The sequence below is a fragment of the Accipiter gentilis genome, chromosome 20, assembly GCF_929443795.1.
Source record: "Accipiter gentilis chromosome 20, bAccGen1.1, whole genome shotgun sequence".
NCBI lineage: Eukaryota > Metazoa > Chordata > Aves > Accipitriformes > Accipitridae > Astur > Astur gentilis.
The window spans coordinates 14,155,566-14,168,484 of NC_064899.1; the positions used below are offsets into that span (position 1 = coordinate 14,155,566).

Genomic DNA, 12,919 nt, shown 5'->3' on the forward strand with positions numbered 1-12,919 from the left:
GGATATTGTTGTGTGGTGAAACTGTTTTCCTCTTCAGTATAAAAGATACTATTCACTAACTATTTTTGAATCTGTGGTATTCAGATTTTTTGTTGTTGTTGTAGGATTTCTTGTGAATATGAGCAGAGTTTTTCTGCAAGCTGTTAAGAGCATTTGAGGCAAAAACGGACAATAAAGGTGTTAAAATATGTAATCTAGGAATTGTTTTCCCAAGGTCCCATTAAAAAGAAACTGTATCCACTGATATAGTCCTTTCTTTATTATGCTACTCCTCACAGTGAAGCTAACTAAAGCAAAATAAGTGAGTTGACTAGAAAGGCAGAGGCCACTGACCTCTTTTAGTGATGAAAACTTTTAGATATGTTATGTTAAACCACACTTAATCAGTTTCTTTCAATGTACTGATATGTTTAGCTGTAAATCCAGTAAGTCTTAAGTACTGTGCTTGAAACTAAACATCAGGTTTGAGTTATTTTATTTCTGTTTATTCTGTGCTTTTCTGCTTTCCTACTTCACTTAAAAAAAGGAGAGAAAAGGAAAAAGTAATATCTCAATAGGATAGTGACAGAAGACTGAATATAAAAGGTGTTCTTAAAAACATGGATTCTGACAGCTATTGAAAGTATCCATTAAATAATCTGCAGTTACAGTTTTGTATTTCAGGACAAAACAGCCTGTGAAGCACAGACAGCCACTACCTGACTGTGTTTTGAATGGCTGTACATCACTACTTAGTTATGCAAACAGGCACAGAAAATCTTCCACAGGAGAAGTCAGTAGTACTTCATTTTACAGTGAAGGACTGGAAAATAATACTCAGAAGACTGTACATGTTACAGTGAAATTATTTTCTGTGTGAGTTTTTCAGTAAGAGTGGAATGTACTGCTGTACTTAAAAGTACACTGAAAGTTCAAAATCCAAAACCAGCTAAATTAATATCTTTTAGCAGGAGTCAGATGTTAGCTCTTCAGCTTAACTTTGACCTTCTGTCTTGGACCACCTACGTTTCTGTAAATCTGTGCTGTGCAACATTGTCTTTCAAATTACTTTTCCCTGGGGAGAAATGCAGTGCTTGGTAATGGGGGAAATTTTGTTTGTAAAGGTGCTTGTAGGATGAGGGGTGATTAGCACATGCATAGCGCAGTCATGTCAGATTGATATTTCATCTTTTGTGCTGAACATGAAAGCAAAGGTATGTGATTAGAGCTTGCAAAGTATCAATTTAAAAAGAAAGCTGATTAAAATTTTTGTACCTTAACCTGAAGATTATTTTCTAGAAATCCTGTCAGAATTCCAGTTCAAAAGCGGTTGGATTGTTCTCCCAATGTCAGAAAGTTAAAGGAGGAAAGAAATCATTTCTGTGATCTCCTGGGGGGGGGGAGGGGGGAAGGAACCCAGAGCAGTTTTCCTAGAAACTGAGTAATGAGAGAAATGCCTGAAAAATAAGGATTAATTGTGTGATTAGTATGTTACACGCTTTGCATAGGGCAAGGTAAGCTAAGTATTTTAGTATTTTAAACAACACAAACACCTTCCCTCCCTCCTGTGGGTAAATTGTTTGTACTTTTTATATTATTTTGGAAGTATTTAGTGCTTTTTCTTCAAAATTAAATTGGTCTGTGTAGCCTTTATTTGACAACAGAAGTTGTTAATATGCAGACAGTATGGTCAGCATATTAGTTCAGTAGAAAATACTGTGATTGCACTCGGGGATGGGTGTGAAAGCCTGTGTTTCCTTTCTAATTTTATTTGGTTTGCTTTTAAAGAAAACAAAATTTCTGAGACACCAAGCCCTTAATGGGTCTGGTTTTCCCTTGACCTTAAGGGAACTACAGATTCCCAGATTTTCAGTTTAATTCTCAAAGGCAGAATTCAGGCTACATTGTGCAGAAGCTAGTGGGGACTTGGGCAGTGCAAAAGTGTCTGTGGATCAGATTACAATATAAATCGGTGATTTTTAGGCATCTTTAGACTTGTATTTTTTCTTTCACTTTGTGGATAACCTGAAAGCTGTGTACTCTGTATTTGGAAGTTCATCAAAAAGCCTGTACTAGTTAAAGATTTAGGGCTATGCTGAGCAAAATTTCCTTTTTTAAATGCCTGCTTTTTTTATTGAGGACAAACTAAACTGTTTTTTTGAGATAATCCTAAAGTGTCTCAATTAAAAAAAGCAATGACTTTAAATTTCCTATTTAAGAATTCTGTGAGTCTTGTGATGCTTTGAATCTCACTGTAGTTTTAACATGTATCTTGCTTCTTGCTGGAAACCTGAACATTAGATCTTTGGCGAAAAGTTAAGGACCTGTATATATAGCCGATGGACTTCTCTCATGTCTCTCTTTCATCGGCATAGAAGGCAGGGGAACTTCTGTTTCTCACAAGACAACTTCACTACTCTGAAAGCATGATAGTTCCACACAGGAGTTGGGAATTTAGGCAGATGAGCGGAAATGAAGATTGAGAGTATGTAAGGCAGAGGTAGGCTGAAATATGTCTGAAAAATACCGGTGCACACAGACTCAGGCAGTGAAATACTTGAGCATGTGTTTGACCATGTGAATAGAGAAAGATGCTATAGCGTATGGCTTGAGTACTTCCCTGAGCGGAGGCCAGAAAGAGGTGTTTGGGAGAGAACCTGAAAAATACAGGAGTATCAGTAACACAAGTGCATGTGTCATCTTTTAAATGTTCTTGAAACAAAAGGAACTGCCAAAAAAAGTCACACGGCAAATGCTGAATTTAGTGTTGCAGTCCTACCTACAAGCACCCACGTTAAAACTTCAACCATGTGAACTGTGTAATTACAGTGGTTATATAGTGTTTTTATAAAGAATATTGTATGTAGTTACAAGACTTAGAAAAAAAATCTGTGGTGTCTTGTTTCTTTTCTCTAGGAAAAGATATTCTATCCCATTGGGACTTATTTAGTTTATTTTTCTGAACTTCTGGATCTTTCTGAATGCATTTGCATAAACATATTTGAAAGTTTTTGATGCTTGAAAGTATTGTTTTCAAATTTCTGCCTGTGAATAGCATAAGATAGAGGGTGATGATGGTACTAAGATTCTTTACTGTTTTCCTAATAACTAAAATAATGCACAGAAAATGATTAATAACTTTAGAACAAAAGAGAGATGAATGGTTTAACTGGAGGACAGTAAGGAGAGTGACTTCTAGATGAAGTAAACTTTGCTGGATGTTGGAGGTAGAAGCAGATGTAGGAAAGCATGTGCTTTGTGAGAATTTAGAAATTAATGGGAGATTTATGGCCATCTGTGATATGGTTTTGTGTAAAGCTGAGTTGACTTTTTTCTATACATATGTTTATATAGAGATGGTTAAGGCTTTTCTTCATAATGTTGCTAGATTATAGTGAAGTGTCACGTAATAAATACAGAAGCTTTTAACCAAGTAGATGACTTAATTTCTGGGGAGCTGTAATGCCATTTATAATGAAAATAGCGGAAATTTTGGGGAGAAACATCTGTGTTCAGACTTTCTTAAATTACATTTTCTTCTATGCTATTGCCCTTGTCTAGCCAATTCAGTGTGATCAGAACAGACGTTCAGGAAACTTAAATCGGTTTGACTTGAGTCTTGGTAATGAATAAGTGCTGTAACATTGAATATACCAGCAAAAGTGTTCATTCAAGAACTGGTATAAACCAACATGTAGACCTAATTAATAAATTGGGGGAGTAATTTATTTTCAGTGTGAAGTTATGGAACTTTAACTTTTTTAAAAACGTATTTGATAAGGTGAAATATTCTTAGGAATTTTCTAATCCAAGTTTATAAGGCTAATATTGACATCTGGATTATTGTAGTATTGATGGTTTTGTTTTAATAGGGGTACTTGGAGATTGTCACTGTCACTTAGGTAAATAGATTTTGAGCTGAGGTGAAAATGTGACTGTTTCTGAGCTGTTCAGACTGTATGTGGATTAAATTAAATTTGTGTGCTGGTGAGTTTGGAGGAGTTATGTGTGTTCGTGGTAGCAGAGTGGAGGAAAGGGAATCTTTTTTAAAGTAGACTGACTAAAATAGATTTTAAAATTCTTCAAACGTTTTATTCAGCTTTTTCTGTTTGAACAGGTGATATAATTGGCAGATTACATGATTTTCTGAACTAAAAGAAACAAAGGATTTCCCCCCGCCTCCCATTTTAAAAGTCTCTCTTCATCTGCGTTATAAATTAATGTTCTTTTTAATCTGCTTTTAGAGGCTTGCTATTTTTACCGCTTGCTGATGGATCACAAACCCAGTGTTATATGTAGGCTGATTAAAATTTCCTTCAGGTTGTTTATGGTGTAAGATACTAATGAACAAAACTTCATTTTACAATGGAATGTTTGTGGAAAAATTCAGCGGTTTGATGTTGTAATGACATTTGTGTGGTTAATTGCTCTTTGCGAGGGAATCTCTCCCCTCCCCGCGTAAATAACGTGTCAAAATTCCCGATGTAAAAAATACATCAAAATAGAGGTATGCTGTACGTGATAACTGATAAAGACGCTGTCATTGAATATGTACAAAGAAACGGCTTTGCGCTAGTCTAGATTTTTTTGACACGTGATAGATAGAAGGTTAATTGATGTTAAATGGATGCTTTGTTAGCCCTTCATCAGCTACTAAACTGGTGCAGGAGGAGTGCAAATCATTACTACAAAAGGCCAAGACCAGTATGTTTTCTTAGTGAGGTTTATAGGTCTTTTTTTATCCCTCCCTTCTCTCCCTCCTTCCCAACCGCACAAAACATAACCAGCTGTAACGATAGGAGGAGAGAGCAAGCAGCTTTTCTGAACACACGCACCCAGGCAGACCCTCGCACTCCTGCCCCCCTTTTTCCTCCCATACCTCAGCAGAGTGACAGCTTCTAGATGTTGCGTGCGAGTGAGTTCAGCTGGTGCTGTGTGGTCTGGGTGTGTGGTCTCCAGCTCAACCGAGAGGCTGCTAACAGGGTGGAAGAGAGTCAGCAACACTGTTTACTTTAATTTATTTCGGATGCCGGAACTGTGCCCGGAGTTTCTCCGGAGCTGGGTTCCACAGTTAGCGGTGTCAATCCCTCGCAGCTGCAGCCCGGGCTGCGACGGGCGCTGGGCTCCTCTGCCGAGGGCTCTCGCGGCGTCTGCCTCGGGTCCAGCGTTTTAATCCCTGGCGACTCAGAAATGTTAATGGCGTCGCCGAGTCCTGCGACCGTTTTGCTTTCGCTCTGTCAAGATGCAGAGCCGCGAAGATGTGCCTTGCTGGGTTGAGGAAAGCAGGACCTCTGAGATACTGAGGAAATGCGCGAGCGTGGCTGTTGTGAGAGCAAAGCTGCCGCGCTTGTTCCTTGGCTACCCAAAACCTAAACTCTCTAGTACACCCTTCACGACTCACTGGAATATTCAGGAGCCCTTTGAAAAAAGAGAAGGGTATCGTATTATGTCATTTAATACTCCAAATCTTATCTTTCTTGTCATTTGCCCTCTCCATCGCAAAACTTGCACGTCTTCCCAAATTGAAACTGATTTTGTCAAGCAACGTTGTCCTGTAGGTTAACGTGTTTGTCAGTGTTACTATTGGCTTGAATCAACATGCCGGATGTGACAGGGCAAGACAAATGAGGGTTTGTTTTTTCTGTGTGACGGTGAAATTGCCCCCTTTTTTTATGTTTGTTCATCTTTTCATTATAAGTAGCTTAGTGGTGTTTTGAAGAGTTTTCCCCCCCTAAAAGTAAGATTCGTGAGCACTTCTTGTTTAAATTGACAAGTCTTCTTTTATTATTTAAATAAACATGCATAGATTCTTAATATCATTTGGAATTTCAGCATTGTTTAGCTTATTCACTTCCCAGTCTTTTCTGGCAGGCTTGCAAGGAATGGACTTTGTATTATTAATGCAGTGTTGAAGGCTGTGGAAATTCTAGGGCACTGAAGATCTCCAGAGGGGTTAATAAATGTCAGTTATTTTCACAGTGCTGCTTTTTGGATGCTTTTAAATTTTGGTTTATGTAGATTGTCTGTCTGAATTTATATTGTTGGGAAGATAAAGCACAGAAAAGGTTGCAATAGTGGTTTTCATCATTTTGTGATGGTTTTGAGTACAAACATGTAGAAGCTTTTTGCTTTGTCGTCCTTCTTGGGGTCATTTGCTGTGTCCCTTTGCTGACTCTGTCGTGGTGTGTTGTACTCAGGGGACTCTTCGGGTTTTCTAGTGAAAACAAATTATTAGGTTTATTTAGTAGAAGCACAAGTTCGTGTAGTTTAAGGTGAAAGGGCCATCACCTGGGTTCTGGAATCTGAGTATTTATTGCTTGTTTAAAAAAGGGCGTTTCATAAATCTGTTCATTTGGAAAGCATTTAATGCTGTGATGTTAGTGTTATAGAAGTACCTCACCTACTGGTTTCTGGTTGGTTTGTTTTTTAAGGAGTAAACAACAACATCTGAGGCACACTGTGATTTTGAACATGGGTGATGCTTTGGTCATCATTCCTGTTGTTCCTGCCTCAAAATTTTTAAAATTGTATTCTGTCTCACTCCGTCATATTCTGTTGTGAGTGAGAACAAATAAATATTTGATACCTGAAGACTTTCATCCTTGCTTGTAGCTTAGACTTTCTCAGCGATGACAAATAGGCCTTTTCTTTCCTCCCTTTTTGACAGCTTAGATTCCCTTTGCTAGATGACCATGGCACTTGCATTGACCGTGAGTCTGTCTTCTTCTGAGAGAGTCTTTTAAGTTCAGTGCGTGTGACAAAGTACCGCTGAAAACTTTAACTCAAAAGAGTTTTCAGTCACTGTAACCAACTTGCTATCTTGTTTTAGAAGTCAGAAACTCCTTTTTAGAACACTGCAACTGCTCGTTTTTCCACTGGTGAAACTTACAAGGTGGCACCTGATGGTTACTTGTTTTCTGAAGTTTCATGCCATCACGATGTTTGCAGTTTTCCTTGGGGTTTAAACTTACCAGCCAATTTAATATCCCTAAATCCTGAACTTCTGTTTTTCACTTATTTCACGTTCTGGTACTTTTTCCAGAGGGGTAAGCGGTACTCTGCTTTACAGAACAGATACGGTAGCTATTGGTGTTTTACTTTGTGTTTCTTCTCTGCTTGCCATTGAAAGTTGAATGGGGAACCCTATTTAAGAACTCTCCTTTTAAACCAGCTAAAGGTTTACAAAGCAACTACTTTTGTATTTTTCCTTATATTGGGGCATATTTTGTTTCTTCATTATTTGTTTTTGAAATGGCTTTTCTTAGGATAAAGAGTGAAGATGTCCCCTCTTTGGCAAGCCTGTAATGCTCAGAATTGTCTGCATTTTTTTTTTCTCTTGAACCAAGCGTTTGTGAGAGGACAGTTTATTTGAGAAGCTCATGTAAAGGCAAAGATGATGTTTATGAAAGGCATTTTTCAAGATGGCTTTGTAGTAGGTGGTCTTTGCAGAGGCTTTCTAACTCCTTGCACTTTCATAACAAGAATTATGACAGAATAATAGAATAATATGGGCAAGATCATGGGAGCAGTCAAACAGATGTCATCCATGTTAAACTGTTGGGGAGATATTGTGAGGAAATGAAGTTTAAAGAAAAAAAAAAAAGGGGGGGTGGAAAGGGAGTAAAGAGGGAAAGAGATGTCTGTTAGTGTAGAAGAAGATTGTCCATTGCAAAAAAAAATAAAATTCTTGTTAACACTTCTTCAGTAAGTCTGGCTCCTCAAAGGAAATACCTTGTACAGAAAACTGTCTTTAAACAATCTCCCCTAGTCTTTATAAGAAGCAGTCTTTCAGTAAGAGGGCTGCTTTTTTTCTAGTATTATTATTTTATACATAAGACATGATTGTAAAGAATAAAATTTCGCTTTGGGACAGTGTATAGAATTGCAACAAGTGTTCTTAGATTATTGTATCTTTTCATGAAATGAAAAATAATTTTTTTTCAGTTTTGCCTTAAATATTTTTTTAAAAATTAGGAACTTGCTTTTGGGCCATAGTGGTATACTGGCTAGGCTTCCCAATAAGCAGTTCAGTCATTTTGACTATTGACATGTTTGTCATAAGAAGGAGGAGAGGAAATACTATAAATTAATTGAAGGCTCCCAAGCATTTGTTTGATATTTGTAGTAAGAACAGATTCCATAGAGTTCCTTCACTTACTCTTTGAAATAAAGGAAACCAATTGCTGTATAAAAATAATAATAATAGAGCATTTCAGTGCTGTAGTGCTTTTGTAATGTGTTGAGATTTACTGTGGTATTCTCATTCCAGTGAGGTATTTTAAAGCAATTCTGCAGTAAGTATGGAAATACTTTAGAAGAAATATTAGACCTCAGGAGGCTCAGCATTTTTATTACATTTATTTAGATCATCATGAAGGGGGATCTAGTGCCAATTTCTGAAATCCAGAAAAATATGTTGTAATATTACTTCTGAGTTTTGGTATTGATTCAAGTCAATTACCTGTATGCCGAGGTATTTTGAAAGAAACAATGGCCGCAATGCAATGGAACCGTAAAATTTTTTGGGGGTGGGAAATCAACCAAATAATACCAAAGTAGCTTCTATTTTACTTGTTTTCCTCAAAATTTCTTCCTCTCCGTATTACCACTGAGTTCCTGAAGATGGCTTTTTTGCATCTATGTTGCTGATTAACATGCTATATAAATCTTTACAAAAAATTCCTCAAAAATAAGAGGTGGTTTATGTTGTCTTACTGGTATCTAGACACATGCTGTTTCCTGCAGAAAGTGCTTAGGTGTGTATGTGGGGATGTAACCGTACTGTTTCTTTACAGCTTTGTATGTCTTTGAGCTCTGCTGAGGATCTGTGAGAAAAGCTGCAAAGACTTGAGGAATAGATGCCGTTTGTCCTCCTTGCTCTAGGTAAACTTAGACACCCAATTCTTCTCTAATATCTTCTTTGCAGAGGAGTCCAGAGGAAACTTCAAATTCTGAAAGAGCTGAACTTCTGTGCGTATGTCTTGTAATTGTACAGAAATAAACAAGACTTTCCCTGCAATTTGGGTTCTGATTGCACCAGGTAGTATTAGGTTTAGTAAGGAGAACTGGGAAGCTTATTTCTATTGTGCTCCCCATTGTTTTGTCAGGCGATGCTGCGGTTATGTAGCTTTGAATGCAGTGTAGATGAGAAGAGAGCTGGGCAAGCCTTGGGACTCCAGCACTATGGATCTTGGCAGAAGACTGGGGTCTATCCCTTCACCTGTGGAGAGGCAGTGGATCAACAGTAGTGCAGGTGGGCTATCTGGACAAGACGGCTCAGGGTAAGGAATGGGAGATAAGGAAGAGGAATTACCAAGGTGGGTGGGTTTGATTACTACACCTCTCCCTGCCTGCTTGAACTTATGGATAAGAAGTCAGAAGGGAAAATTGGCAGGATAGGGGCGGGAAATAGTTTGGCTGCAAGACTGGGACCTGGCCTCAGTTTCGAAGTGAGGCAGACACTGTCTGTCTCTGTGTGACAGGGGAAAAAAACAGTGCTGGGAAAAATAGGAGTAGAGCAGGAGGGAGGGGACTCCACCCGATAGAGCACAACCTTCTCTTCTGTAGCTGGAGATCATGCCAGATGATTTTTTTGTAATCTGCTGATACAGCCCCCCTCTCCTTCAGTGCTGTTTTACCCACAAGGTTATAGACTGCATCTGTTGGCTGCCCACTTCTCTAGCCTCAAGTTGGGTTCATGTAAAAGGTTCGACTATTTTACATACAGACTTAGAAGAGCATCCATATGATAGTATATAACTTAATTCCTTTTTCATCAGTTTGTTGCTTCCAAAAAACTGGGAAATGAATGTTTTATTAAAAACATCATGTAATTTTTAATGTTGTGAAGTCAAGCAATCAAGAAACATTACTTTGTTTGCCAGTTAAAAACACAAAACCAAAGCAAACCACCTTGGTTCCCAACATATGTTGTGTGTGTTATCATGGGCTCTTACCAGACTTCTTTCATGTACTGAACATGGCTCACATACTGCAACATACTATGTTCTTGCTTGTTCAACAGGAATCTGCATCTCTTATTAATTGCACACTCTTCAAAGGTAGTCTCAAAAGTTCTCTAAAGATATTAATAGTTGTGTGGCATTCAGAGTATCTAAATGCCTCTTCCATATTAATGAATTTGCCTTCAAAATAGCTTTTGAAATGCATGATAGCATTCCCATTTTAAATACATGAAACTGAGAAACAGACATTTAAGATCAAATGTATTTATAGATTTGAGGTGGTTATTTAGGACCTGAATATTTTGGAGCATTGTGCAGCATTCCCTATGTTTAGGGTACATTTCACCCTGACTTCAGGGATGGCTGTGGGCTCTGAAGTTGGACACCAAGAAACTGAGAAGAAAAAAAATGTTACTGTAAAAAGTTTTATTACAAGTGACCTGCTATGCATCTATGGTAGAGATAGAGACAGGATCTTGTTATAGGGACAATTTTTGTTTACTTTTACCATAGGATCTTTCTCCTTATTCCTGCCTGTCTGATTTCCATGTTCATTTTCAGTGTGTGTTCCAACTTCAGAACACGAAGAAAGAAACCAATCAGTGGGAGCTTCGTTGATCCTCATGGCAAATCTATCTAGGAACACTGAAAAATTTGGGGAATTTGTGTAGAAGCATGGTGTATAATGGTACAATGAATGTGTTTCGTATACGCAGAAGCGGCTGACACAAAGATAGCTAACTTAATTCTGGTATTTCCTAACTGCAGGTGCTTGGAAACTGCAGCTTTACTGCAGTTTATTTTTAGGGATGATCTACAGAGGTTCTGGGTTTCGTAGACTTGACTATTTGCAAGTAAAAATAGAAAATATACCTTGATCCAAAATAAAAATAGGTAAGAGAAGCCTTATAAGGCTTGGCTTATATTCCATGTATTTTTTTTACCAACCTGAACTTTTAAAATTGTGTATACTAAAGTGTTCTATATGTGTACCTAAGACTTGTGAATAGTGACCTATTTAATCATTCCTGGATTTTCTTGGAAATAAAACCACTTCTTTTTATAGGTTATTTTTGGTTCTTACCTTTCCAATGCAGATGAATTCCTATGAGAAACTGATCACAGATAACTTTACGAAGTTCCAGAATACCAAATGAAATTTTTTTACTAGGAATTTTAAGGATGATGTTGTATCTTAGTAGAAGAATTCAGGAGTCATGAAATGGAACAGGTGGTACAAAATTACCGTGGAAGTCCTAATAAGGCAGGGAAAAAAGTTTCTTTTGACTTCTGTTGGACCTGCATACCTATGGGCAGGCTCTATGTTTACTAAGTGTTGTAAATGTGGAGAAGTTGGTGGGAGCTAATGTGCTTCAGGTTATACTCGTCTGCTTCTTACAGCTGCAGAGCTGTGCAAAGAAAACTGTTAATAAGCCATAGGAATTTGTGATCAGTTGCACAGTAAACTAAATGTAGGCTGCATAACGTGTAGCGTATTGGTGTTTCTATTACAGAGCTATTTAAACTGGTTTGAGTTGACTCTGAATTTCAGGCGCAAAGGAATACTCTTGTAATTTTATGTACGTTTTTATTGATCTGTTGGGATATTTGTATTGTTGATGTTCTCTGCTAGTATTGTGTCTGTAAGTAATATTTTCATTTTCTCAGTTTCTGTAAACTTTGGTGCTCTATACAAATAAGTGCTGGGAGCTTCTTCCCATGGGACTGTCTGTGCCAGTAAGTCCAATTTTGATGGGGAAGTTATCTGGATATAGAATCATAGTCTATTACTTATCCTAGCAATTCTAAACTTTCTAAGGAATGCAATAATTTTCTAACAGGGGATTGAATAGGCTCATTTGAATTCTAACATAAGTGATTTGGGGTGTGTGTATATAGTTTCATTAAGCATTTTGATGGTTTAGTATTTTTCTGTATATACTTTTTCTTTACAGTTCAAAACTAGAGCTATACTTAATTTAAAAAATGGAAATGCAAGCTATTCTTTATTGTTTCATGACTGTGGCAAAAAAGGCTTTGAGAGTGGTGTACCATATTTACTTTCATGTTTCTTTACCATTTTAGAAGAACAGCTTAAAAGGTTTTTAATAATTTTTACATAATATAACTATTGTTTTTAAATGATTGTTTCTTTCTGAACAGTTAAAAGCAACTCAGTTTTCGGTAACTGAATAGACATCATGTCTCGAGCACGGCAGCCCCCACTTGTAACTGGCATCTCTCCCAATGAAGGCATCTCATGGACAAAAGTGACAATTAGAGGAGAAAATTTGGGGACTGGGCCTACAGACCTTATAGGTAAGTTGAAAAAATAACTTCTTTGGAGACTGTAGAATGTCACATTTAGGGTATGATTAGAGATACTCTTTTTGTGTGGTAAAATCTATGTTGCATGGTGTGAGAAACGCCCTTTTCACAAATATGTGCTTGAATCCATAAATTCAGGGGTGCTGCCTGATGTGTAACTAATCAGAATGACCATACTTTGCTAAGCCTGACTCAACAACCTGTGCTGAATTCTAAGAATGAATGCCTATGGGAGTGTACTAGAAGAGGATAGAAGTAATGAGATGTTCCTTTGTTACTTTCCCAGGCACTGAGAATTTCAGCATGGAAACTTTCCTGCCAAAAGTGTTTTCAATGTATTGAGAAAGTCACTGAGTGTTGCTCTTCCTTGAGTTAGTGTAAAAGTCAATTTGTGTGTCTGCAATGGTTATGACGAAGCGGGATCAATGATTTAGCTACACATTATGTGAAGAACCATTTCCTTCACCATTTTGATTTTAACATGGTAACTTCAGTGGAATCATCATAACTCTTACATTGGAAGAGGGGACAAGCAGTTTTCTGATTCTCCTGACCATACAAATCTTGTTCATCACTGGTCTGTTGCCTCTTTCCAGGCTGAAAAGTCCTAGCGTATTTAAGTATTCTGCATGTATCTTTGACCCTTC

The 12,919-nt window shown here is 37.6% G+C and overlaps 1 protein-coding gene across 5 annotated transcripts in view; it reads left to right on the forward strand.

Annotated features, from left to right (window-relative positions):
- Window positions 1–12,919, forward strand: part of EXOC2 (exocyst complex component 2) — a 517,534-nt gene that overhangs the window by 383,963 nt on the left and 120,652 nt on the right. For 2 of the 5 annotated variants that reach the window (XM_049823849.1, XM_049823848.1), the window contains exon 2: window positions 12,115–12,263. In XM_049823849.1, the coding sequence (XP_049679806.1) occupies window positions 12,146–12,263 (118 nt within the window). In that variant the 5' untranslated portion in view covers window positions 12,115–12,145. Of the gene's footprint in view, window positions 1–8,787; window positions 8,863–9,164; window positions 9,233–12,107; window positions 12,264–12,919 lie in introns of those variants that run through there. The other 3 variants (XM_049823846.1, XM_049823847.1, XM_049823845.1) reach the window with 3 other exon arrangements.